General features: G+C 41.3%; 2 protein-coding genes across 2 annotated transcripts; both read left to right on the top strand.

The window, feature by feature from the left end:
* Positions 1–882: 882 nt before the first annotated feature.
* smarcd1 (SWI/SNF related BAF chromatin remodeling complex subunit D1) lies at positions 883–19,279 on the top strand (the record flags this gene model as incomplete). The annotated part of the gene is made up of 13 exons (XM_080495018.1): positions 883–1,071; positions 6,148–6,326; positions 7,301–7,343; positions 8,143–8,265; positions 8,737–8,859; positions 9,039–9,155; positions 9,340–9,441; positions 9,593–9,754; positions 10,631–10,728; positions 11,463–11,598; positions 13,830–13,952; positions 15,849–15,950; positions 16,766–19,279. 13 exons carry the CDS (start codon positions 883–885, stop codon positions 16,817–16,819), a joined length of 1,551 nt encoding a protein of 516 aa, XP_080351144.1. The 3' UTR covers positions 16,820–19,279.
* Positions 19,280–20,846: 1,567 nt separating this feature from the next.
* Positions 20,847–25,498, top strand: LOC308129799 (glycerol-3-phosphate dehydrogenase [NAD(+)], cytoplasmic-like). Its single transcript, XM_080495884.1, has 8 exons — positions 20,847–20,965; positions 22,458–22,635; positions 22,809–22,949; positions 23,060–23,198; positions 23,497–23,609; positions 24,037–24,273; positions 24,378–24,484; positions 24,921–25,498. The coding sequence occupies exons 1-8, from the start codon at positions 20,922–20,924 to the stop codon at positions 25,015–25,017; spliced, it is 1,056 nt and encodes a 351-aa protein (XP_080352010.1). The 5' UTR covers positions 20,847–20,921; the 3' UTR covers positions 25,018–25,498.
* The last annotated feature ends 1,392 nt before the right edge of the window (positions 25,499–26,890 follow it).

Here is a 26,890-nt window from a genome sequence, read left to right as displayed (position 1 = left end):
CAAAACTTATAAATGTAATGCTGAACTATTCACAAGTATTGCATTAGTGTAACTGCTTTACAAAATACAAAACGTCCAGGTTTTTTAATTGGAGATACATCCAATAAAACTGTATTTCTTGTTTCAGAAATTTAACTTTTAAAGTTTCACCTTATAGCTTTAGCAATCAATACCTAAAACCATCAAATATGGCTGATTTTGATTTTGTTCATAATAGGTTCATGTTTAAATTTTCATTATTTATTCTTGAATCAGTTCATGACAAAATCGTCTATTTAAAATCCAAAAATCCTCATGCAGAAATGCGCTTTTCTTCCCACCCTACAAGATTAAGGACTGAATCTTAATCTCCCGAGGGGGCTGCTGCTTGCCAAAATTTGCTTTCTGAAACCACTTATTTCTTATTGAAAAGACTTTTTTTAAATAAACTTTCTTTTGCGAGTCATGAAAAAAGCTAGTTCTGCTTAAATCATCTATCAACATAACCTGGGATCATGAAGTGTGTTTTTATTATCATTTGCTCAAAGTCATATTAGATATTTTATTGCTTTACCTTTGCTATTGCTCTGTCTTACTTTGTCACCCAACTTTTCATAAAACCTCTAATATTAAACTTTATTACCAATATTCCTCAAACAGTTTTGGTTCTGGAAAAACTTGTTCTCATTTTAATGCTGAGATTTACTGCCAGGAGGGTTAAAACTTTCTAAAAAGTTTTTTTTTTTTAACATTGTGGTGCATACGAATGAATAATTGTACATCTTATTGCAGTACATGTAACAAGCAGCGGGGGGCGCAGCGGCATCATCAAGCCCCCCTAAATATCGTTTCTACTCTCGCGGTGTTTGCGCACCACCACCGGCGGCGACATTCGTGGAAGAGATGGCGTCCAGAGGGGGTTTTCAGTCGGCTCCAACGGTTGGCGGCGGTGGAGGAGCAATGGGACCAGGACCTCCAGTACCGGGCGCAGGACCAGGCATGGGTCCTGGGGCTCCCGCCGGAAGAATGGGGTCGTCGTCCGCGGCGCAGAACTCCATGTATCGCTCTCCGATGCCGGGGCCTGGGTACATGGTGAGATATCGCTCCATCTTTGCTGCTGACGCGTTAGCCGGTCCGCGAGAACAAAGCCCCGGACCGCCGCTTTGTTACCGCCGGCTAACGTCAACCTCCTCGACCGGTGCGGCTCGCAGCCCACACTCGTGCTGCTGACCCGGTGTAGAAGTGGCGACCTCGTCGGAAACATTTAAACGGCCGCTGTGATTGACGCTGGGAGTTTGTTTGTTGTTTGAACTGGCTAACACTCCCGCCCGCTAACAAGCGAGCTTAGCCTCCGAGTCTCTGCTAGCTTAGCCTGCTAGCCCGGCTAACCATGAAACAAACACGTTTTTTCTTAAAAACGTTTTAAAGTATGTTGATAGTAGTTCGGTAAATGGTTTGTTAAAGCCAGCGTCTCGTGCTCAATCGTGTACCAAAATTAGTTTGAACTTGTGTTAAATTTCAAAGTATTTTACACTTGGAGACTACTTTTGAAAGAAATGGCTGCAGCATCACTTTCAGTAAATGCAAATTCCCTTTAACTTCAGCAGAAGCCCCATGTTGTATCTGGAGTATATTGTCCTTAAATGTAAATGGAAACTTCTGCAGCAGTGCAACAGAAAATGTATTAGTTTTTCTTCTTTGACTTTTTGCTACTGGCCTCGCAAATAAATGAAATCTTGAGGAATGCATCTACATTTTTCGGGTATCAAACAATCTTTAGTGGCTTCAGCTTCTTAAATCAATCAGCTCCGTTAAATTATAGTGGAGAGATATTATTTTGATATCCTTTATCATTCCCACTGTGGACAATTTACAGCTTTAGTAAGGCGAGAAATTGTATGTGTGATGTTTCAGTTAACCCATAAGATTTATCTTTTACTGGTTATAACAGCTTAAATGCAGCAGTTATATTTATGAAGCTGTTAAACACACGATGCTGCCTTTTAGTTTAGTGTAACAACTCACAAGTGAAGTAATTTAAGAAGATTTTTAAAGGGGGTGGTAAAATTCACATATATGAATCTAGAATCACAACTTTAAACAGTTCTAAACAATGAGGATTATGAGAGCTATTTTTAATTGATCAGAATCTGGCCATTTATTTGGCTCCTCTCTGAAACCTCAATTTATATTGTGTTAGAGAAGTGTTGAGTGAACAACCTGGTGACTGTGATCGTGGCAATGAACATCTCAACTTAGTTTCAAAATAAATATTAATTGCTGAGAATACAAATCTGAAATTACTTTATTTCTCAAGAGATTATGCGAGATTGCTCTCGCCCATGAGGCAGACATCCAGAGAGGTAAATGTTTCTGTCCACACCAAACTTCTGGTATGATGGTATAATGATTAAAAAAAAAAAAAGATTCAAATACCTGTACTGATGCAAATACACCAATTAGTATGACGACCTAAGGCCACTGCAACTATAAAAAATTTTGTTTTTGTAGTAGAATTTTGCCCAAGTCCATCTCTTAATCTGAAAATTGAGCTCGAAACAGATGGTTCACTGTTTGATTAAAGAACCATGTTTCAAACATTTATCGCAATCATTTAGCAAAAATGTATCGTTAGAAATTATACTATAGACCAATTTTTATCTGCTGGTTGTGAAACAATGTCATTCATACAACATTACGACAGTGAAATTAATGTATTTCACATGTAGCTTTCTCCTGGTACCGGTAATAACTTTAATCACCCTTCATACTCAACAAGATTACCAACGATCAAGATGTCTTCTCTGGGAGCAATCGGTTAGGGGAAATGTTTTATGAATGTAGAACTTGAATGTTGGTGTTGTGTACATCTCATGTTACTTTAATATACATGCATGTGTTTTGATTAACACTGTTCGAAGCATAATTGTTTTATGACAAGGGTTTGATTAATTTTGCTGGATTTTAGGAGAGTCTGCAAGTGTATTGGTGGGGTTACTTGTTTTTTGTTTTTGAACCTCTTCAGGTGACTACAACGTTTTTACCACTTGCTATGAATGAAAATATTGAAGTGAGAGTTGAACATCTTGTCTACAATGGCAGACTTGTGTCATATAATGCTGGTTTTAATTAGTTGTTTCCTCTTAACCGTTTAGTATTGACTTGGCTCATTCGGGAATCTCCATCTCCATTTAACGCCCCCTCAAAAAAGTGCCCACCAACAGTGGGCGTGCACACAGTTTGTCAGTCAAGCCATCAAACACCCATCACCACTCGATCCAGCACCAGAAATAATTTTATTCATGACCAAGGTTGTTAACTATCATGCGGCAGCCCGTCAGTATTCAAAGCTGCAAAGCCATTAGACAGCACTCCCCTCTTCACCATAGTGCTGATGAAATGGCACAATGAGGAAGTCCTCCTCTCACTCAACCAGCACAGTTTGGCAGTGCTTTGATCTCGAAAATGAAAATAAGGTAGCTTGAAGGCTGTGTTGGAAAATAAACTGGCATATAATTACACCACTGGAGCAATGCACAACACTGAAGTGGCGCATCTAGGTATCAATCTGCATGGAACCGCTGCTCCTGTGAGTGGCGCTATCCACGCTCCGGCTAATTAAATATTGTTTACCCAGAGACTGATCCCATCCTGTCTGAGAAGGAGGACTGAAGACTTGGTTATAAAGGCACAAAAAGCATAAAGCAGCACGTCTATACTGAAAACACAAGATTTGACTCATAGATGTCAATTTCCTTCAGTGTCAGACTTCAACAGAGGGAAATTTTAATTTGAAACAATAGTTGCATGCTCCGCTCCAATCTCCTGGTGCAGGATCACCTGCTGGTGTCACAGAAAAGAAGTCTGCTTCTTCTGCTGGAATATAATACTGTTTGCGATGCACTGCCCCCTGCAGTTTGGGAGCAGAATCGGCATGCAGTATAAATGGCACACGTTCTCTCTGTCCGATTCAACGTGTCTTAGGTTCCACACATTGTGCCCGTGTGTCAAGCACAAAACTGCCTTTGTCATGATGAGGATCAGCAAAAAGCTTGATAACAAGCCACTAATTGCTGTCAGCTGTGTTGATGTGAGGGCAGGTTGAAAACGTACAGGGCTTCAGCCCTCGAGAACCAGGATTGCAACCCGTCCCCTACAGAGTGATGTTCATATTTCAATCACAATGTTTAGTCTTTAGATTAATCCACAAGTTATAATGGGAAGTTTTCAGCTGGTAGACAGAGAAATTAGTTACCAGAAACGTGAATTAAGCCAGTGACAGGGTAAACCCGGTTACAGTCGCATATTCACATGGATCTTAGGCTGTCCCTTGAGTTTTTAAGCCCAAGAAATGTCCAGTAGAGTAAGTTTAACATGCAGCATTTTCTTTTTATCAAAATGTGGGGGTTTGTGTATTAATTCCTGATGATAAAATGTTGGGTCCTTTTGTCGGTGATCTGCAGCAGTAGAAACATTTGCTGCTTAGCTACTGACAACCTCAAATACCGTTTAGTGAAAAGATGCTACATTTTTTTCCCCTCTCTTCGTCCTTGGCTGCTTTCAATCACACAAGCAGCCTTTCACAACTTAATCAAAGAGGCTTCATACTCTGAATGCTGCAGATCTCCAGTTGTTCTCCAGCAAACCAAGGTTGTACTCGTGTATAGTGTAGAAAGCACTCAGTGATCGACATGCACTCACCGTCTGCCCACACTGCTCTGTGCGGAAAAGGCAGAGCCCATTCATCTGGACCATATTGTTGAGAAGTCGGTGTCCGTCACCGTATCTTCATTCCACCCTCTGCCATAGGCTTGGACAGAGTGTGTTTTGCCTTCATTTGTCAGACTGACTGCTGCAGGAAGCGCTTACAATCAGTAACTTGCCATTTATCCGTCTCTCGTTGGTACTCATGCAGTCAAATACAAGAAGTCGCCTGTTTGAGTTCTTACTGCAAGGCTTGGTGAGTTTACAGTTGTTGGTTTTGTCTGTACTTATCAGAGAGATGGGGGGGGGGGGGTGCCAGGCGTCAAATATCAAGGGGTTTGTCAGTTTAAAACGAGTCCTGTTATTTTGTGATTTTTTTTTTTATGTCCCACTTTGTGCCTGTTAGAGTAGAATGCATTGCCAATATTTTGTGAGCACATCTAATTCTTCTACTAGACAAAAAATATTGTTAAACAATGAATTCATGGTTAACGTGAATTATTTTTGAAGCCATCTTCCTGCACTTTAAACAATTTGTATGGTTTGCACTTATTTCAGATGTTCTATTTTCAAGCACAGCAGTTCATAAACTACAAGGTTAGAATATAATACAAATGCATTCATTTGCTAATTCGCCATGTTTTTCTGCTTCATGACAAGAACTGCTTCCCAAAAATTGTTTTGTTTTTTCAATACCTGAGTTGTATTTTCTTCTCAAATAACTGACATGATGTGTCCCTGTTTTTCTGTCTTTTGTTAACCTGCATAATCCGACTTTTTTTTTCTAAATAACACTCTTCATTGGGTCTTGGAGTTGCTATGTTGTGGCGTAATTCAGAGTCACTCATCAGAACTACATTTGCCAGGGTTGATTTCCAAGCATTAAAGTTTAATTTTCTGTGAGCATTTTGTGCTTATCAAACCGGCATTACTTGTGAACGTTCGTCTGTGATTTTCTTTTGAGTTCTTCCCCTGACAGAGTGGTAATGTTTTGGGTTGTCGCTGGTCTTTTGTCCTGTGTATGCTGCAATAGGTTCCAGGCCCCTGCAAAACGACTCTTGGTAAAATGGTTATAGAGTATGTAAGAATTGAACAATTCAGCTTTGTATAAATTGCACAATGAAGTAAGGGAATGTTTTATTAATCTTGAAAAGAAAGTAGTGCAGCTTCTTGCATGTATCCAGTGCAGTGGGGCTTCATCTAATTGAATAAATATGTCAAATGCACATTGCCTGCAGAGAAAATTGTAGTTCGAATCAGTAAGCCTTTTCCAGTACATATATTGTGTGTTTATCATTAACGGTTAACTTGCAGTGCATATTGTGCAGCCAGGGTGAAAATATGAACATGTTTATACCTCATAGAATTTATTAAATCCTTTGGTTTCTTACCAAATGAAGAACTTGAAGCAACTTGAGAATTTAAAAAAGAAACCACTTCATTTGATATTTCTTTTCTGTGCAGAGACATGGCATGCCCCCATCCAGCCGAATGACCCCACAGGGACCGGCCATGGGCCCCCCAGGATATGGCAACAGTCCCGTGTCTCGCCCAGGAATGCCTGGGGTCATGGATCCGTCTCGCAAGCGGCCGGCACCCCAACAAATTCAGCAGGTTCAACAGCAGCAGAGCCGCAACCAGCAGTAAGTAATCGTTATCATGCTGCAATGCTCAAGTTACAAAAACCAGCAGTTATGTGTGAAGCTGATCCACATTCTTATTGGTGTTCTTGTGTGTACGTGTTGAGTGTGTCATCTCTGTCGCCTTGAATAATCTTTCCCAGCAAGACGATTTAAAATTGGCCTCAATTATGATTTTAATATAAAAAGATAATTGTTTTGATTTGCTTCACTGATATAATGGAAATCTTTTAACATCAAATGATCAAGCAGGGTGTTTTTTTTTTTTGTGCGTAACTCAAATTGCTTCACAATTAATGGACGAACATTAAAAAGGAAAAAATATTTGCAAACGTACCGACATATTTTCACATATTTCTGAGTATGGATACACCACACATACCGTGATTTCTGAACTATTGAGCGCACCAGAATATAAGCTGCACCCACCATTTTATTTAAAAAGGAACAAAAAGAAATGTCTGAGCACCTGAAGGCATCACTTACAGCATGAAGCTCGTTAACCCTTAAAGAGCCTCATCATCTGCTTGCAAGGTTCAGAGCAAGTTCAAAAAAAAAAAAAAAAGTAGTGGTTTATCATCCGGAAAGTATGGTACACAAACGTCTTTGGCTATTCACTTGTCTAAACAAGGGTTTTGTTTGACATTGTAAAGAAAATTATAACCCTATAACTTTGGATGAGCACTGAATCCCACGAATAGGGCAGATTTACATAAGGAAAGCAGCTTGAATTATTGAAAATTATGACATCCTTCATATTTAAACGTGACCACTGTGTTTTGATGGTAGCTGTTCATAGCCCAACATGGAAGCCCTGTCACTGCAGTATTTGACTTATACACTGTACAGTTAATGATCTTGTTGTGGATTTGAAGCTAAGGGACTGAATAATTTAGACTGTGACTTTGACTTCCCTGTGTTTTTACTGAGCTGCTCTGTTACACACACATTTATCTTGATCTTTTTTTTTTTAACAGCACGAAGAAGAAGAAGATGGCGGATAAAATTCTACCTCAGAGGGTGAGTTTTAATCAAGCCACCGTGCATGGAAATCCATTTATATTGGCTTTGATTCTTTTGGAGAGATTACATTTGCCATTCCAGTTGAACTTTAATTTAAGTGCTTCTAATCAAAAGACTGTGTTTAAATGGCTCAGTAGACTGAGATAGCACTGCCTCTCATGGCTTGACTCTGGGGCTCTGAAGCAGTCTGTGGGGCCCATTGTGGTAATCATCTGGACCAGAAATAATTATTTTGTACCCTTCCATTCTTTTCTCAGGACTTCAGCCTCACATGAATGTCATGTTATCATTCGAGTTGCATCTATGTTGTTGTTCAGCTGCATCCAAGTTCATCTATCACCACAAAGCTGTTCATTAGTTTATTGTTTAAACAGGTTGTTGGAGCGGTCTGCCTTTTCCTTCACAGTTTTGCTACTGATGGCCATTTTACTTTGATGCGGTTTATCTATGAGACCGTAATGCAATACATCAATACATAAAAGCTTTTTTTTTTTTTTTAAGCTACTCATGGACATAAAATTTTCATGATGGCAAATGGTTATGAGCATATTTTTTTTCTCTAATCGTTCTGTCCACCTATAGCCGTCCAAAGCTTGAACCAGTGTTATGATCATTAACAAGGTGTGGTTTCCTCTCGTGTTCTTTGATTTGTTGTCAAAATATATGCATTCATCGTCAACAAATGAGATTCTGGTTTTAGCCAGCATGTGAAACTAGTAGAGCTGTGGTCATTAACAAAATGTGTTTTCATGTAGTTGAGGGTTCATTCTGTGGTATCTCTTGTCTACATTTCCAGATCAGGGAACTGGTCCCAGAGTCTCAGGCTTACATGGATCTCCTGGCTTTTGAGAGGAAGCTGGACCAGACCATCATGCGCAAGAGGCTGGATATTCAGGAGGCCCTCAAGAGGCCCATTAAGGTGTGTTTTAAATCCTTGTGTTCAGACTTGAATTTTGACAGGATGCTCCGTTTGCCCCGTTTGATCTCAATACTTCTTTTGAATGAACAACAAAGTTGCTTCATTTAGTGACACGTTTTGTCATCCAAAGAGCTTAACTGTTAATAAATTTGACAGATTGTAGAAATATATGATCTAACTCCTCAAACAGGTTTTATGCTGCTCAGCGTTTCATACAACAAACAAACAAAAGATGTCCATGTTTTGTATCTGATGTTCCATATAAGCTTGACGTCCTCTTCATGTCCTCATCCAGCAAACAATTGCACTGATGTTATCCAAAATTAAGCTGCTTACAAGCAGAGTTAATCCAATCTCTGTATTCGCATGTACTTTATCAACTTAAGCACAACTTTACTTTGAGGGCTTTAAATTACAACTTTGATTGATGGTAGCACAACTTGAAGTTTATGTCCTCTTGTGGTTTTTCAGCAAAAAAGAAAGCTTCGAATCTTCATATCCAACACCTTCAACCCTGCAAAGCCCGATGCCGAGGACGGCGAAGGCACCGTGGCATCATGGGAGCTTCGTGTTGAAGGCCGCTTGCTGGAGGATGTAAGCTTCATGTTTAAAATGTTTATGTAACTACAAGTTAATGATGGTATCCAATTGACTTTTTTTTTTTAAGCAGCAATTGGCATAAGATATTTGCAATGGCTTTAAGGTTTTTTTTACCGTAATCGTTTACATGTGGATGATTGATTCACTTTGACATGTTTCTTTCAATTTTGCAGACGGCTGTGTCCAAGTATGAGGCCACCAAACAAAAGAGGAAGTTCTCCTCCTTCTTCAAGTCTCTGGTTATCGAGCTGGACAAAGACCTGTACGGTCCAGATAATCACCTGGTGGAAGTAAGAGACAGATTTTCACCGATGTCACATGAAAAATGTCTCATATTTTGTTGTTTTATAAGCAGATCTATATGCACCTATAGTTTTTATTGTACAATAGGGCACACTATTATTCTATTGCTGTCACGTATGTATGTATGAAAACTAGTTAATGGTTTGTAATGCGTTTCCTTTGTAATTACAGTGGCACAGGACCGCCACCACCCAGGAGACTGACGGTTTCCAGGTGAAGAGACCAGGTGATGTCGGTGTGCGTTGCACCGTCCTGCTCATGCTGGACTACCAGGTACTTTCTGTTTCTAAGTAGTATACAGTCTTTCAGGCACTCTTCAAATATCTCTTCAGTCAGTGGAGATGTTAATTCCCCGTGTCAGATCTCCAGTTCGCCCTGCTTTAATCCACTCTGCATTTCATCATTGTGTCTCTGCACCACTCAGCCCCCTCAGTTCAAGCTGGACCCCCGACTGGCTCGTATGTTGGGGATCCACACCCAGACCAGGCCTGTCATCATCCAGGCCCTGTGGCAGTATGTCAAGACCCACAAACTCCAAGATCCGCACGAGCGGGAGTTCATCAACTGTGACAAATACCTGCAGCAGGTGCGTAAAATCACTTTTGCCCATATTTGGATGGAGATGTCGGCTCAAAATTGGATGAAAGAGGTGGTTAATTTCTTTAAGTCTGATGCAACAACAAGTAGCTGTTGCTGTTCTAGAAGGATCAACCTCCTCATAGTTGTCCCCCTCTTGATGTTGTACGGCCCTCCCTCTCTCTCTCTCTCTGTCCTTGTATGGCGACTGTCTCTGTTTCTGGGTCACTGACTGGTTTCATTGCTTTTTCTACTCTGCCAAGATAAACAGGGTTGTGGAAGGTTACTTTTGAATTGCTATAGTGCTGCAGTAGGAAATAAGTATACTTTTTATCCCAGGTGCTCATAGTTTACATTAACTGCTCTTCTCTGGTTTTGAAAAATGAAACAGTAGAAGAAAGCTGTGACTGTATTAAAAAAAAAAACGTGAGTTTTGGGACTTCGATACAGACGGATAATATGAGGCCTCGCAGTGAGAAAACGTAATGCATCCAAGATTTTTCTGTCTTGCACAAAAGAGTCTGAGCATTTGAGCACAAAGACCTGCCGCCTACTCTTGAGTTAGATGCAGCCAAGCCTGTGCAGTCGGCTAAAACCAATTTTATGACCCAAGTTTTACATTATCGGCCTTTTAACCAGACTCTGTAAATCAGCGCCATAATATTTTCATGATACAGTTTCACAGCTCCAAGTAAATAGTTTCCATCTGTCACTGCACCTTGAGTGCAGCACATTTTGTGAACTAAGCACTTTAGATGCTTTACATTTGGTGACTGCATTAATCCAACAAGCACTCAGATTTCTATTGGATGGTGTAATCTGTTACCCCTATGCGAAACTGAAAGACTTTCTATGTAGTAACCTGTGGTTGGCTCCATATTTTCAGATCTTTGAGACCCAACGCATGAAGTTTTCCGAGATCCCGCAACGTTTGCACGCACTCCTGATGCCACCAGAACCCATCATCATCAACCACGTAATCAGGTAACGTCAACAAGATGGTCGTACACAACGGTCTACAACTCTAACACTGGTGGCAGCAATGACAATTTGAAAAAAAATAAATAAATCCTAGCCTGGTGATGTCTTTTATATATATATATATGTGTGTGTGTGTGTGTGTGTATATATATATATATATATATGTGGCCAGCTTTGAAAATGTATGGATGGATTTATGGATTTTTGAAGATAAATCAGTTTTTGACATTCCTCTGGTAAAGCAAATGAAAAGATAATGCATTTTTAGTCATCGAAGGAGTGTTTCATTTCACATATATCACTATCACAATTTCACGACATAATTTTTATAGTATGAAATGATTTGTGGCAAAAAGTAAATGAAGGTTGGCATGCAGATTATGTCAAAGAGTCACTTATATTTGAAGTATGTCGACTCAAGTCACTAACAGAAAATAGCTTTTCACCACTTTAGCAGTCGGAGAATTTTACACCTTTAAACTCTCGTGCACACACACACACACACACACACACACACACACACACACACACTCGCGCACCAATGGAGAATGCTGCCATATGACATGCTTTATTGAGCGCAAATTGGGTTCAACACATGGACTCTGAGATGAAACCACCAATCTCTCTTGACTCTACCAACTGATTCATTAAGATTTTCTTTCTTCGACTTGCATAGTTGATTTCACCTCCTGGTGTGCCCGTCACCTAACCATTTTTGTTATTTTGTGTTTTGATAGTGTGGACCCCAATGACCAAAAGAAGACCGCCTGTTACGACATTGACGTGGAGGTGGACGACACACTGAAGACTCAGATGAACTCCTTCCTGCTGTCCACCGCCAGTCAGCAGGAAATTGCTGGGCTGGACAACAAGGTACCAACCTCGGCCTGGAGGTTGCTGTTGCTGTTTCTGGGTTTTTTTGTTTGTCCAGGAAGTTTTAGAACGACTTGTCTGTCCCCGGTGTGAGAGATGGTTCCTATTTCCTGAAGTTCTTTGTGGAGTTTTGATGGTTTTGATTCCATTTGTTCTTTAGAGAAAGCAATTTCAAATATTTCTTCGTTATTTTCCCCAAAATTTGTGTCCCTCAGAGTGTTTAAGGTGTTGACATGTTTAAGAAGGAAAATGTCAACAAGCAACTATCAATTACTTGTTTGATGTCAACTTCCTTCTGCTGTTTCTGTTGAGCGACGATTTAAAACAAAACAAATGCTCCATTCTTTTTTCTTTTTGTTTAATGTAACCATTCTGCCAATGAGCTCACCTTGTCGATTTTCTTCCTCTTTGAGAACCTGCTGGGGACAATTTCACACACGCTTGCTCCCTTAAATTGGCGCCGTCGTGTTATTGCCTTCTTTCTCCTGAGTGTTGCGGTCGAGGGCTTTCTTGACCTCCTGATAGCAGCCGTTACCTTGGCTGGGTTGGCAGTAATCACATTGATTGGCCTCACAGCCATTCAGTTTAGAAACGTCTCATTGTAGTTTTGCTTCTGTTAAAATGAGACCATTGACATAGAATCTGGTTCTATATATATATATTTATTTTGTTGGGGTTAATTTTGGACTTGATCAGAACTGCGATGATTCATCTCGTTCCTGCAGGCCTCAAGCAAGAAAAACGGTTTCTCTGTATTTTCACACTCAAGGGCTCACATACAAAAGGATCCTACAGATGGTCTTTAGTTACCCTTATATATTCATTAACTACGGTACTGTGTATTATGTTCCAGGCTCCAACAGTAGGTTTCACTGTGTCATTCTCCACTGAATCTGAACAAAATACTGCAGTATGCGACAAAGGCAGTATTCTGTATGACATCCACATAGCTGATCGGGCAAACAGAAAATAGAGCTTTTATGTTCAAGGACAAAGCTGTGCTATGTCAGTAGGTGGCAGATATATGCATGGTTCAGCATTTTACCTCCATGGAAATCTAAAAACGTATTGTTGCGGTGCCACATTGATGTTGCTGTGATTGTGATGTCATTTTCTGCAGCATTTCCTTCCGCAGTCAGAATTTGTGGTGTGATGGCACTTCTTTGTCCTTTCTGGCAGTTTAAGCCTTTAATGAAATAGATCCGAGTGCCTTATGGTGCCAAAATAAATTAGCTCTTTGCAAAGGAAGGGTCTGACGTGCTCTTCCTGTTATGGGCTCTATTGATTTATTGTCGAGGCAACGGGAGTGGACAGAAAGCATGGCGACAACTCATGACGTTTAAAAAAAAAAAAAGTCTTGGGCTGTCTGTTGTCGGACAAACGTTCAACAATGGCCGTCCATTAACCTCTCGCACTGTAAGACCAAAGATTTTCAGCCATGTTCAAAAACGTCACCATGATTGCTTGTCTTCATTGAGACGGACAAAATTGCACAGTGTAGCCAGCCTGACGGTGGTTGTGGCAACTATTGTCGATTTTTTTAGATAAACTTGCAGTCGGGATGTAAGATCCTGCAGCATGTGCTTTTTAGGAGATAATATTGCTGCATTTGTATTTATTGGTTGGTGCGAGAGGGACATCGCTGTCCTTCTGTCTTTCTGCAGTTCTTGTTACTCCAGCAAGGTCAAGCGATGACTTGACACTGATCTTACTTTTACCAGTATGTATGTATGCATGTTTAACTTTAACCGTGCTTGATTTTTAATGGCTTGTGTGGAAAAACGGATATATTTAACATTTTGAAACCATTTACATCCATATGTACTTGCCTACAGCCATCTTCTTCCCTCCTTTAGTTGATGTTTTTCACTTTCTCTCCATCAGTTGAACACTACTCGTAAACATACAAGAGAGCAACAAAATGGGCATTGACAGTTATATATATATATTTTTTTTTTCCTTAAAGCGCAAACAGCTTTTAGTACATACTCCTCACTAAGGAAATTTACATCAAAATCTCTGTGCCGCAGTTTTTCTGTGATAAAACAAATGAAAAGGAAAGCTTTATCGGCATAATTGGAACCAAGAATCTCTATTTTCTGCAGCCACTAAAAGCAAGTCGTGGTGAAGGGATGTCTAAAATTGTTTTGCTGCCACTTGTCTCTGAACGTGCGTTCCTGTATCTTCATCTTAATGACTTAAGTGATTCTCTTCTGTTGCGTTCCTCTCAGATCCACGAAACCATTGAGACCATTAACCAGCTGAAGACCCAGAGGGAGTTCATGTTGAGTTTCGCCAGAGATCCTCAGGGCTTCATCAACGACTGGCTGCAGTCCCAGTGCAGAGACCTCAAGGTGAGTCCACTTGTTGTGATCTCAGGTTTTAAAGCAGTTTGAGACTTCCAAAGCACCACTCGTGTTCATGGCGTCTGTTTACATGACCGTAAAACCCCAAAACTTGGAGTTATCAGATAGTAGTGATATCTCACATGCACTACATGTATGCAGTAATCGGGGGGAAAAACTTGGTTAATGTGTTTCAATGCATAATTACATTTCTTTCGGTATGCGTACATAATACTGATTTGTCCTGTTATTTTTAAAACATCTAGTCTTGACTTGTTGACCATAACAACACCCACGATCTTCACATTGACTCTGTGGTGGACTTTCATTTAGTTTTTTTGAAATGAGCCTCCTCTCGAGAAGTTATTGGTTTTCCACTATAATCCCTTTTCTTTTGCTCACTTTGACTCTCCTCCGTGCACAGATGTAAATGAACAAAATTAAGGCGATAAATTAGTATGCATTCACATATATCGGAGCATTAAGGAGAAATCTAGATGTTAATCAGATTTCCATTCTTGATAAAGCATATAACATTGTGCTGTTTACATGATCGGCTGAATAGTAGAACTCCAGCAATCGGGTAATGATTTGATTTTCAGTATAAAGCTGAGCAGGCTCAGAGTTTCCATATGTAGGCGTTGTAAAAGTCAACACAGACAACGGTATACGATGAGCAAAAAAACAACAGAGTAAAGGCATGAGGAAAAAATAGCTGTGGTGTCAGTCCCTCTGACAGATTCTCTCCACAGTGCAAACAAAACTCCAAAAGCATCTCAAAAAAGTCCTCGCTGCTACTGTTTTGTTTACTTTTTTTCAATAAGGGAACTCGAGCATTTAACCATAAATGTGCAGTTATTGTCAGTCGTTTGATACACTAATGCTGAGTCGGCATCTTTCGCTTGAACGATCCACAGAAATCCCTAATGGATAACAAAGATGAGACGGCGGCAGTGAGGGATTTTTCACAGACTGTGACCCCAAAATATCTCGGTACAACGCAGCATCTCGAGTAGAACAATGTGACTCATCGTTTCAATCACTAAAGATTGTCCTTCTGTTCCTCCGTAGTGCAGCTTCACTGGTTTTATATCGGTCTCCGCCGTCCGCAACACATCTATCTCGTGTTTTGTGCGTGTTTTTAAAAGAAATTTCTTCTCTGTTGCCTTACTTGAGGATCATTTTCTATTTGGGCGTTATAAAATGGACTTGGCAGTCTGTAAGGAGCAGAAGCTTTGTTAATGCAGAAAAAACACACTCCTGCACTTTTGACATCGCCAGGATCACACTGATGCATGGTAAATAATTAAGTAGCTAACTTTTAATCTAAGCCTGTTGGCATGCATGAATTCAAATGTCAGGAATCTGCTAACTCTGGGAAACTGAAAGCCGAGAGCCTGAAGATTCCTTCTGACAGATCTGAGTTTTTAACACGTCCTGAAAATGCTCTGCTATTTTTGAGTGCAACGGTCTTTCCCCCCTGCTCTGGCTTGCTTTGTCAGAATGGTCTTGGTTTAAATCTGGTGTTCATCTGTGGGAGTAGGGACTCTTGACGTCCAAATATCGGGCTCAAGCTGCTTGCCCAGGTGTGACACAGCAGGGCAAAGTCAAAATAGAGCGTGAAACATTTAATAACATGTCTGACTGGATGCGTCCTCGCCCCCTTCTGTCTGCCAAGCGAGCCGATTAACTGCTGCCCAGCTGTTGCCCACCTGCAGAGTTTGTTCAGCCGAATCTCTGTGAAATTGAATTCGGTCCGGGGCTCGCCGCCCGCACTCACAACCTCTGACCAGTCGACCCTATAAAGACTGCGTGCTCTTTGAATTATCGGCTGTGGCTCGACTTAAGAATAAGCTTCGTCTAATGATCGTCTTTTTTTTTTCTTCTTCTTCTTCATTTTAACAGACCATGACAGATGTGGCGGCAAACCCAGAAGAGGAGCGGAGAGCCGAGTTTTACTACCAGCCGTGGGCTCAGGAGGCCGTCTGTCGCTACTTCTACTCAAAGGTATGGGTTTAAAAAAAAAAAATTTTTTTTACATCTTTTATTCCTCATCCCACTTGTTCTGCCATTTATGTTTAGCTATGTTCAAGCTGAGGCGCTACCACCTCAGTCTAAACCATATTAGACTGCGAGTCCTCCAGCCAAGACAGTCATTCCTTGTTTGGCACGTCACTTTCCTCGCCATCAAAAATCAGTAGCTTTCACACAGGTTCAGTACTGGTTTTTTTTTGTTTTACTTTGCAGGACTTGACAAATACCTCACTTCTGCTTTTTGCGGTTCAGTTTTAATGGGTATTTTTCGTTGTTTTTGTTGGTGTTGGTGGTTTTTTTTTTACACAAAAAGTGATTAGCAAATGGGTACCAAGTGGAAACGTACATTTCAAATGAATTGTCATTTTGTTTGTCACGCGTACAGATGACATGCAGATTGCAATTGAATGCATTATGAATTTGCAGAGCATGAAAATATGTTTTCATAGTTCAGTCACTTTCAGGATTTGTATTTTTTGCATGTTATTACAATAATTATAAACAAGCAAATAAGTTGTGCAGCATTAAACATTGTCCTAGCTTCTAAGAATTCTCTACAGACTTTGCTAAAGCGATGGCTCTGTTAAAATCCAGCTCAGAGCACGGAATTGACCGCAATGAAATCTCAACTCAAGAACCCGAGATCGTCTCTCATCCTAAAATAACACTACAAGTGCCTGTTAACAACTTGGAAATCATTCTGGGAAAGCTGGAGTTGAACATCAGGTTTGATTTTGGCAGCAGTTGCTGAGTTGTCTGTTGTGCCCATTGTTGAAAATGTCTTTCAGGTCCAGCAGAGGCGGCAGGAGCTGGAGCAGGCGCTCGGCATCAGAAACACCTAAAGAAACGGGTCCAAACGCAGCAGGAAAGGAGACGTGTTGTGCTGTTGGTGATGAAAAGTGTGTGTGTGTATGTTTGCGTGTGTGGGGGTGTTCGAACTGTATATCTCAATGAGTTTACAACAAACTCTGAGACACTGATAGTAGATGACTTCACCATTACACAGGATGTCAAAATTAGTTTTGTTTTTTATTCACCCTGCAGCTCATTTTTGTTTTGTTTCCACTTTAAAGTTTTTAGTCACGTTCTCCCCCCGTCCATGGCACAGCTCCTCCAACGCATATTTTTTTTTAATAATCCTTATTGTATGTCTGAACCTGAATGAAAAACCTTTTATTGATTTATACATTGTGTCCAGACAAAAGTGGCGATTGTACACAAATGAAAAGCAGTGAGCAGATTGTGCCTGGTAACTTTGAATATGTTGTCTCACTGGAACAAAACAAAACAAAAACAAAAAACTATTCCTAAATCAGCCAGAATGTGTCCCGAGTCTGTCGGCTCTTTGTTCCCCCTTTTTTTGGAAGAGAAAAAATTCATATTTTATACCTCTAACCCGGCCCCCAGATGCTTGCCCATTTAGTAAACTATTGATTGTGATTGTGTTTTGTAATCGATGGGGTTTGTTTGCTGCACACTGGCTGTTCATGCGTCACTTTGTATCAAGTTGTCAACGCTTTGCTTTGACAGTTTGTGCCAGTCTGTTGTGCAAGAAAGCGGTTTAAGCTCAGTCCAGTGGCTGATTATACACTGTTGCAGCAAAGTGGTTATGTTTTGTTAAGGGTGCCATTCAGTATGAAGTTTGTTTAATTTTTTTAATTATTTTTTTTTGTTACTATTAATGATCCTTGTTTTAAGAATATGTATTATATCCGTACTTGTCTTGTTAGCTAGTACAGATTATCATTGAAGTAGCTAGTATAAGTACCTCTAGTCTATAGTTTTGTAAATACTGAGGTGGGGTGGGAAGGGGACTGAAGATGAACGTGAAATAAATCTGTAAGGCCTATTGGGTGACGAGAGACTACGTCCGTCAGAAGATCCGCTGGGAAATTTTGAGGAATCTTGAGATGGTTCTACCAGACAGGTCGACAAGCGGACTGTGGAAGAGTATGTTCATACGAAGGCGGAGATGTTGACCTGAGTTCAACCATAAAACTCTGGCTGCCACTCAAGTCACCTCCGCACTTTGGGCTTCTTGGAACCGGATCGATTCACCTGAAATCGGCTGGGTCGGTCGGGTCCCGGCAGCGGTACGAGGCTTCACTCCGCCAGACGGAATAAGCAACCTGGAGAGTAGGAACGTGAACAAAAGCTTGAATAGTCAAGCGATTGTCACAGATGTAATCTCCAACCTGACAGGTGGGCTCACTGTACGGGATCTCCGGCGATTGCCTGGTCTCCCAGGCATGAGATCCCAAAAGTAATCGGGGTGAGGGGTCAGTAGACAATGAAAAACTTTTCTGTCCCTCCTTGGCAACAGGCGATTCGGGTTCTACCTGACCTCAGTTGCCGAGGAGACGGAGAGGCAGTCTCCACCACAGGCTGGTCTTCAAGACCAACCTGGCAGGCAGTCCACACTGTTCCCTCCCCACAAAGGGGAAGGGAAACAAGTGCAGCGACCCTTAAGCAACCAGGCCCTGCGGAGCCCAACGGGGCTGGAGCCATTGACAGCCTCAGCCTTTGAGGGTGGGGTTATATAACCCACTACCCAGCTCAGTAGCGGGAAACCTCGCTTGAAGCTTCGGCCATGGCCAGAGGTCGGCTCCGCGGGGGCCTTCAGCCAGCGCGACCTGTCATTCCAGTCTTCGTATGAAGGATGGACACTGACCCCCCCCCCCCCCACCACCCCCCCTTAAAAAAAGGCAAAAAAATCTCTCAGACTTATCAGACCCTTTTCTCAAGTTTTTGTCCACACTCCGATAGTTGAAGCAGTATTTATAGTATCGATCGGCCCTCGCGTTCAGATCCCAGTGATTTAACTCCCCACCACATAAAGGCTGCAGTCACATTTGATGACTCTGCTTTCTGTAGCGCAGTTTGCATCACTCTCACGCTGCGTACAGGCTCCGGAGGGGGATTAATCTTCTGCCTTTTTTAAGTTTAGTCTCCTTTTAATTATGTGTAGAGAAGCCATGAACACATGCGGCTGAATAGATCCGAGGAATCCTACCTCCTTTGTACACTGACTGAAGACCTGATATGTCTGCGTTTAATGGTCGCTTCCCTGTTGGAGGTTAAAGCCTGAATCTTTTAGAGTGCATTTTGTTCACAGATTCTACAAATACACTAATGAGGGTTTCGGTTGGCGTAAGATTCAAAATGAGCATTTGGGCACCTCTGGGGTGTCAAACACAACACTGGGGGGCGCTATAGAGCTATGTGAATCTGCAAACTTTTTCATGGACCAAACCTATTTTTCTGTATGTTCTTATGTTATAATAAAGGATATGTAAAATGTTTGTCTGGTTTCTTTTCTTTTTTGGGGGGGGTTGGGGGGGGGGGGGGGGGACTTTCTCGAGGTTTTTGTTTTTAATGTGAAGCCAAAATATTTGTCTGCTCACCTAGATTATATTGATTGGAAAGTCCACAGTTCATCCCTCCAGTATAGTCTTAACAAAGAAAAGTAGCAAATGGTCACAAAGGCATGAAAGAACAGTTTTCATGTGGAAAGGGCAAAGTAAGTTTATTTTAAATGATAATCTATTGTCTATCGGTTATCTATATAATCTATTGAGCATATTCTCAACTGCATTTTTTTTACAAATTAAAAAATGGTGGGGGGGTTGCAAAAAGAAATTCTATTGGCTTCAGAAAAGTGTTCAAGAAGGTTTATCGGGCAGCACAATCCCCAAAAGAAATACTGTCTCCAGACTTCAAGACGCTTTACCAAGTCTCAGCTGGTTCCACAGCACAGTTCTGTTATGACCAAATGCTGTATTACTTAACTTTATGTACTAACAGGAAGTTCAGCCTTGATGATCCAAGTCCAACAACTCATCCGTCGGGACCAGATTTGATTACAGCAGAAGCTGGTATTAGATCACATGTAAAATAATTGTGTGTGATGTAATCATGATGCCGGTATAAGTCAAAAGTAGGAACTGCATGTTGCAAATCTTGTTTGTGCCAAATTTATAGGACAGGAAGCTTATATCAGACATGCTTGTTCTGCTGGCTCTGGTTTGGAAGAAGATGTTGGATTAAATCCTGTTAACTGGAAGCCAGTGGAGTTTTTCCCCATTATGTGTGTAATGACTTTGTTCTTTCTCAGTTGCTGTAACCTTGTAGTCTGTCTGGCTGCAGCTCAGACAAGGAAATCTTTCTCGCTAAATCATTCAAACATTATGCTTGAAATCACTGCTGTTGCAAATCACAGTTGTTTACCTTTTTTACTGTTTATCTTGCGTGACATCGATAATGCTTAAGGTGGTTTTACCTTTAAGATACAAATTAGTATAAAAATAAATGAACACAAAATGAGGCCTCCAGAGGTGACTATTGATATGTAACAAGGTGTTGATTTAAAAATTACCACACTGTGAAACGTGAAAATCGTATTTGCAGAGAGAACTTTTAACGATACAAGTAGAGAAGAACCGTCCCTTGATCTGAAGTTGCTTAAAATGTAAATATGCAGAAGTTAAGCAAGACAATGCGGAAAGAAAAGGTTGGTTTCGTAAATACATTTGCAGAGACCAACAAACAAGCTCAACTGGTTTTAGAAACGTGAAAATTATGTTCGAGCTGAAATAGAATAAAATGTATGGAAACGAGACCATAAAGTTATAATAGAAAAAAGTGCCGTATGAATACAAGACCTTTAGGTTAGTGTGAACCCTCGGTCACTGGTGATTTAATCAGGATAAATTGATCTGTTTTCTTGACTCTCCTTTGTCTGGGTTCCATCTCTCATGAGGAAAGCCTTCGTGATGTGCGCGTGGTTTTTAGTTAACGAGCTGCATCTGGATCGAGGAGGAGGAGGAGGCGGGTGAAGAGGGAGTGTCTCAGACTCAGTCCACTTATAAATACGGTGCGTCCCGGGCTAAGTGCGTCTTTGCAGCAGCAGCAGCAGCAGATCCGCCTGGAAAAGTTCAGCACACGATGGCAGCGCCCAAGAAAGTCTGTGTGATTGGCTCTGGTAACTGGTGAGTGCAGAGTTTCACTGCATGTAAATCAGCTGTGGTGCATTTTTATTTTCCCCCCCTCCTCCTCCGGGACTTTTCTCAAGAGGGGATCCTATACTTGCTGTGTGCAATACCAATACTCTATGATTTATTTATTTATTTGTTTTTTAATTCTCCAGATGGGATTTCACGCGCATTAGAGCTTTTAGTGAATCATTCACTGTGACTGCAAACTTTAGTGGCCAGACGGCAACTTTAACCTTCTGTGGGCAGGCGGATAAATGATTCATCAAGTCCATAAAGTCGCCTGCTGTTCTGAAACACTGCAGAGAGAGAGGGGGGGGGGGCTTGTTCTGCCTCGGACTGCGTGGATATGAGACATGTTATGCCTCCACATGACAAAATCTTTATTAAAGATCGGGCCTTTATTTATTCTGCGACACTCTTGCTGAATCAGCCTCCTTGTGGTGTTGATGTCCCTCAGCCAGCATGACATTTAGATCAGTCAATGCTGGGAACAGTGTGCAGTACTCCGTTACAGTTCACCCTGGACTGCAGGAAAAGCACATATTAGATCATGCGATGACCTCAAAATAATGTCACCCTCAATACCGAATGGACACACATTATGGCCAAAACACAGGTTATATCAGAATTATGGGTACTAATAATAATAATTTTAAAAAACCCACTAATGCATATGCACACAACACCCTTCAATGTTATTCAGAGATATAAAATAAGGTGCAAATGTTAAACTAGTCTCGAAAGGAAACGAGGAGGGATTCTGTTCATGTAACATTTAGTTATTAAAGTCGTTTTCATTTTGAATCCTTTTCTGCATGGTAACAAGTTATACACATCTGATTTGCAGTGGATGTAGATTCTCTGTTTTCTGGATCGAAATGAAATGTAGCCGTTATTGTTGGATACAAAGTTAAACAATTCCCTCTGGCATATAGTAGCACAAAGATTCTATTACTGAACCGTTTCGTGCAGGGAAAAGGTCAAATGACTGGCATTCGATCTTAATACATGTTCATTGAGACAGAGCTTCAGTTGTTGTGCGTACACCAAACCGTTCCAACTTGTAAAGACCTAAAGCAACAGCTTGTTTCACACTCTGATGTGACGTGTATGATGCTTTTATTTTAATTCCCTTTTGCCAAGGAAATACACTATTTCCACAGATCACACACTTGTTCTACCTTAAGTTTTAAAATGTTCAAAAAGCATTATCATACCAAAATAGCAGTTTTCTGGTCGATTTTTTCACTCTTTTTTTTGGTATTAAATTGTATATTTCATACATGTGTCTGTGTATTATCTTTTCTATTTTGCTTGTTTAGCCCCGAAGTTGTCGATTATATGAACGCATTATTGGGTCCCTCTGGCATCACACTGTCGCCTCACAGAAGAAAATAAAGAGCAGTTAACTCTCTTTTGGAGACATAAGGACTTCAGCTGGCTGGTGTCCTGACAGTGCAGTTCTCACCATGTGTCATATCTACAGGGGCTCTGCCATTGCCAAGATTGTGGGCGCCAACGCCGCCAAGTATGACACGTTTGACACCACGGTGAACATGTGGGTGTTCGAGGAGACTGTGGACGGCCGCAAGCTCACGGAAATCATCAACACAGACCATGAAAATGTGAAATATCTGCCCGGACACAAGCTGCCCCCCAACGTGGTCAGTCTCCCTCGCCGCAATGGAGTCTTTTATGTTCTAATTCTATCCCTGCAGATCCTGTGCCGTGTGTCATTGAGTGCAGAAATACTGTGTTCGTCGCTTTTTTTTTTTTTTTTTTTTTTTTTGCTGGAGCATGATCGACATCTCTCCTGGACTTTTTCGCTCTTCATCAGGTGGCTGTTCCTGACCTGGCCGAGTCCGTGAAAGGAGCCGACATCCTGATCTTTGTGGTCCCTCACCAGTTTATTATGAGAGTATGCGACACCATCAAAGACCACATCAAGAAAGACGCTTTAGGAATGTCCCTCATCAAGGTATTTCAGTTCTGTACAGAACACAATGTGCTATTTTTGGATTTAATCTGGCATTCCGATAAAAACATTTTTGGGAAAACTCTACTTTATGTTCATTTGAATGTGTGTAGGGTGTCGACGCAGGACCAGAGGGCCTGAAGCTGATCTCAGAGGTCATCAGAGCGAAGCTGGGCATCACCATGACGGTACTCATGGGGGCCAACATCGCCAACGAGGTCGCCGATGAGAAATTCTGCGAAACAACCATCGGTACGGAGTTCAACGCAAATAAACATGAAAGCATTACAGTTGAATGAGCGAATGAATGAATGGTTTGTCTCAGTTACAGCTACAGTTTCAGTGCAAAGGCTGAATTTTGTGCATTCAGTTCATAGTGCTTTTAAGTTCACATGCTATGTGTTAAAATCGAATTTCTTTAAGATGCATTTTATTTCAGGTGGATGGTTTATTACTTTTATTTTAATAATTCCATTATTGTTTTCCTCAAACGGATAACGTGCACAATGCACGCCACCGCTGACTATTTGTTTGATGCTTTCTGATGCAGGCTGCACAGACAAAGCTCACGGGCCCACGCTGAAGAAGCTGATGGAGACCACCAACTTCCGCGTGACCGTGGTGGAAGAGTCTGACGTGGTGGAGATATGCGGTGCACTCAAGGTTTCTCTCCTCCACCCGGCTCATAGCTAACCTCTACCTCATAAGACTTTAAAGGGTTGGAAATACCTAATTACACTAACAGGCATGTGCAAGATCGACTCCTTTTGTTTGCAATTTTATACTGATCTGTGTTGTTTTTTTTACTGTAGAATTTCAAACGGCTGGTTTGCCTAGAAAATAAATATGCTGAAATGAATTTTTATATATACAAACACCAATTGTTTTGCAATAATCTACTCTTGTTTTCGAGGTTAGTTTTATTGAATATTGGCTGTACATAGGCATCAAAAATAACCAAATGAAAACCTTATAGTCAACTGAACAAAGAAGAAAATGTTCATTAATGGATTCCCATAAGAGGAATATGCCTTTTCATCCATTCACATTACAGTGACCGCAGCTTTTTACCCTTTTACCGTCCCTTCAGAACATTGTAGCAGTCGGAGCAGGGTTCTGTGATGGCCTGGGATTCGGTGACAACACCAAGGCGGCAGTGATTCGTCTCGGCCTGATGGAGATGATCGCTTTCGCTAAGGTCGTTTGCACAAACTGTCCCGTCTCCCCCGCCACCTTCCTGGAGAGCTGCGGCATCGCCGACCTCATCACGACCTGCTACGGCGGCCGCAACCGCAAGATCGGAGAGGCGTTTGCCAAAACGGGCAAAGTACGAAACGGCGTCTTGTCTTCTTCGGGTTGTTTTTCTAATCTCTGATGAAGCGAACGAGAAACCTAAAGCGATGATGTCACATTGACCTCCTCTCTCTTTAGACCATTGAGCAGTTAGAGAACGAGCTGCTGAATGGTCAGAAGCTTCAAGGTCCCGCAACGGCGACGGAGGTGCACCACATCTTGAAACAGAAAAACATGGTGGAAAAGTAAGTGGTTGTCATCGGAGAAGGATCTTTATGACCCGGTAGCTTGTCTGCACAACGTGACGTCAGTTTGTACAGCCGGAGGTTTCATCCAGCATCCTTTTGGATGAAAATCCATCCACGCCCTGTAATTAACACAAGGAGAACATGCAAACTCCACACAATAAGGCCCTCGTGCCTAAAAAAGGAGTCGGATTTCTTGTAAGCAAGCATGCAAAGCATACCGTTGTGGACATCATGGCTCTTTTAACACTTGTTTATGCCAGACTAAGTGAAGATGCCAGTGGCAGCAGATTGCTATTGTATTCACTGTCCAGACATGAAAGGGCAATCAGTCTTCTCATCTGACTCCTGGCAAGAAATTCATTAAGCTTGTTTTGCCAAAATGCTGGACGATTCCTTTTAATGCTTTCCCTCTCTCTCTCTCTCCCCCCTCCAGGTTTCCTCTTTTCACTGCCGTTTATCAGATCTGCTTCGACGGCCACAAAGTCACAGAGTTCATCAATTGTTTGCAAAACCACCCAGAGCACCTGTGAAGCACTGATGAATGAATGGGAGTTGGGAAAGACTCTGAAACCCACTGTGCAACCAAGGAGTTATGAGGACATAGGAGGTTGGAGGAAGTTCATGCTCAATCTGACTCCTTTCTTGCCCGAGTCTCAAAAAGATAGAGAGAGAGAGAAAAAAGCTGCTGCATTTACCAGAAGTCATTAACGTCTACTGAAAGATGAATAACTTATGTTCCTTCAAAATTTTCTAATCAATGCATACATCTCCCAAGTCTTAAAAGTTTGACTTACGCAATGCACACACAAACAAGAGTGAACGTTACTGAATATCACATAATCTATTGTGCAAAAGTGCCTTAACATGTCTTGTCCACTGGTAAACAAATCACTGCAGAGAAAACAAACAAAAGGTCACTACTTGTCTCATTTTTCATTTGGACTTCATAAAATGTAACCAACCTGCGTGACATGGTTTATTTAAAATAAATTATTTCATTTGTTTTATGTATTAATGGGCTGGACGTTTTTCTTTATCGCCGGCTGCTTTCTGTCCGGAGCACACGTCTCACATCCAGTGTGGGGTGCAGCCTGCTGTAACCTGACCTGAGCTTTGCCTGGCTGCTACTCTAAACTCTTCACCTTTACCATTTTCCAGGCCATCCACTTCAGCCTTTCTGTAGCGCATTTCCAGTCTTCATAGGCTGAGTGTGGTTCAGCACCGGCAATCAAACCGGTGTGACAATTAATGCCTCCTTATTGCGACAATCTTTGTGTTTTTCGATCCTCTTGGTTTGTGTCTCAAACGCCTCTGGAGTCCGTCTCCATGAACCACAGAAGCCTTCAGTCCCCGGTGTCTGTGAGTCTCTGGTAAGACTTTTCCCTCTGGCCTTGAAATGAACGTCTGCACAGCCTTATACCCAGCAAGACATCTAATTAAAAAGGGAGGGTTAAAAAAAAAAAAAAAATCCTCTCTGTGCATCTCCTTTGATCACAGAAAATAAAACATGTTTATTTCGCAGCTCTTCTGCACTTTTATGTGTTGGACTGTAAAGTTACATCATTGGCCACTTCTTTAAAACTGGAGTCCCCTGCTGAAATCTCTTGCATAGCTATTGAGTCAACTGCTTGGTGAGATTTCTAATAATAACAACACACTCCAAAGGGGCAAATGTCCATCTATAATTAGATAGCAGAAAGTGCTGCAGCTGCCTCATCCTCTCTTAACAACACAGATACAGGGATGCTCTTTTTTTTTTTTTTTTTAACGAGACACTGCTCCTTATCGAGAAGTCATTTGACATTTCACACATTTAAAGTGAGCACCTATAAATATTTATAATGACTTTCCCAGAGTTGCATTGCAATCTTGCGATCGTAGCCTGTCTACGTCGATCAAAAATGTTAAGTAATTAAACTCGTAAGATTATAGCGGTAATACATGTAGTGGCCACTAGAGCGCGCAATTACATTAATCACACTCATACCGCGGCTCGTATCAGGCCTCCAGGGCGCATGCTGCGATGAGTTATAGCAACTCGGAGGAAGTGATTCAGTCACAGAAATGCGATTCGAATATTCCACCATGAGACATAAAGTTTGGCTCCAGCGGTCATATAGAAGTGAGATAAACAGCGTGTGTGTTCTGGAGGGTACTCTATATATTCCATCTCCTCAGAGGGGAGAGGAGAGGAGAGGAGAGGAGGGAGACGCCTCACTTCCTTAATTCCAGTCCGCAGTTCAACGTGTGTCAAGTTTACTGGCTGCAGCCATAAAACACAGGAAAACAGGCTGCCATGGTGGGAAAATTAAGAAATAAAAGGACTTAATGAAGGAGTCTGTAACCTTTATGACCAAGAGAGACCTTTTTCCACCCAAAACAAGTTGTCAATAAAATAACACA

Source organism: Blennius ocellaris (assembly GCF_963422515.1).
Source record: "Blennius ocellaris genome assembly, chromosome: 4".
Classification (NCBI taxonomy): domain Eukaryota; kingdom Metazoa; phylum Chordata; class Actinopteri; order Blenniiformes; family Blenniidae; genus Blennius; species Blennius ocellaris.
This window is presented reverse-complemented; position numbering and strand designations above follow the sequence as displayed.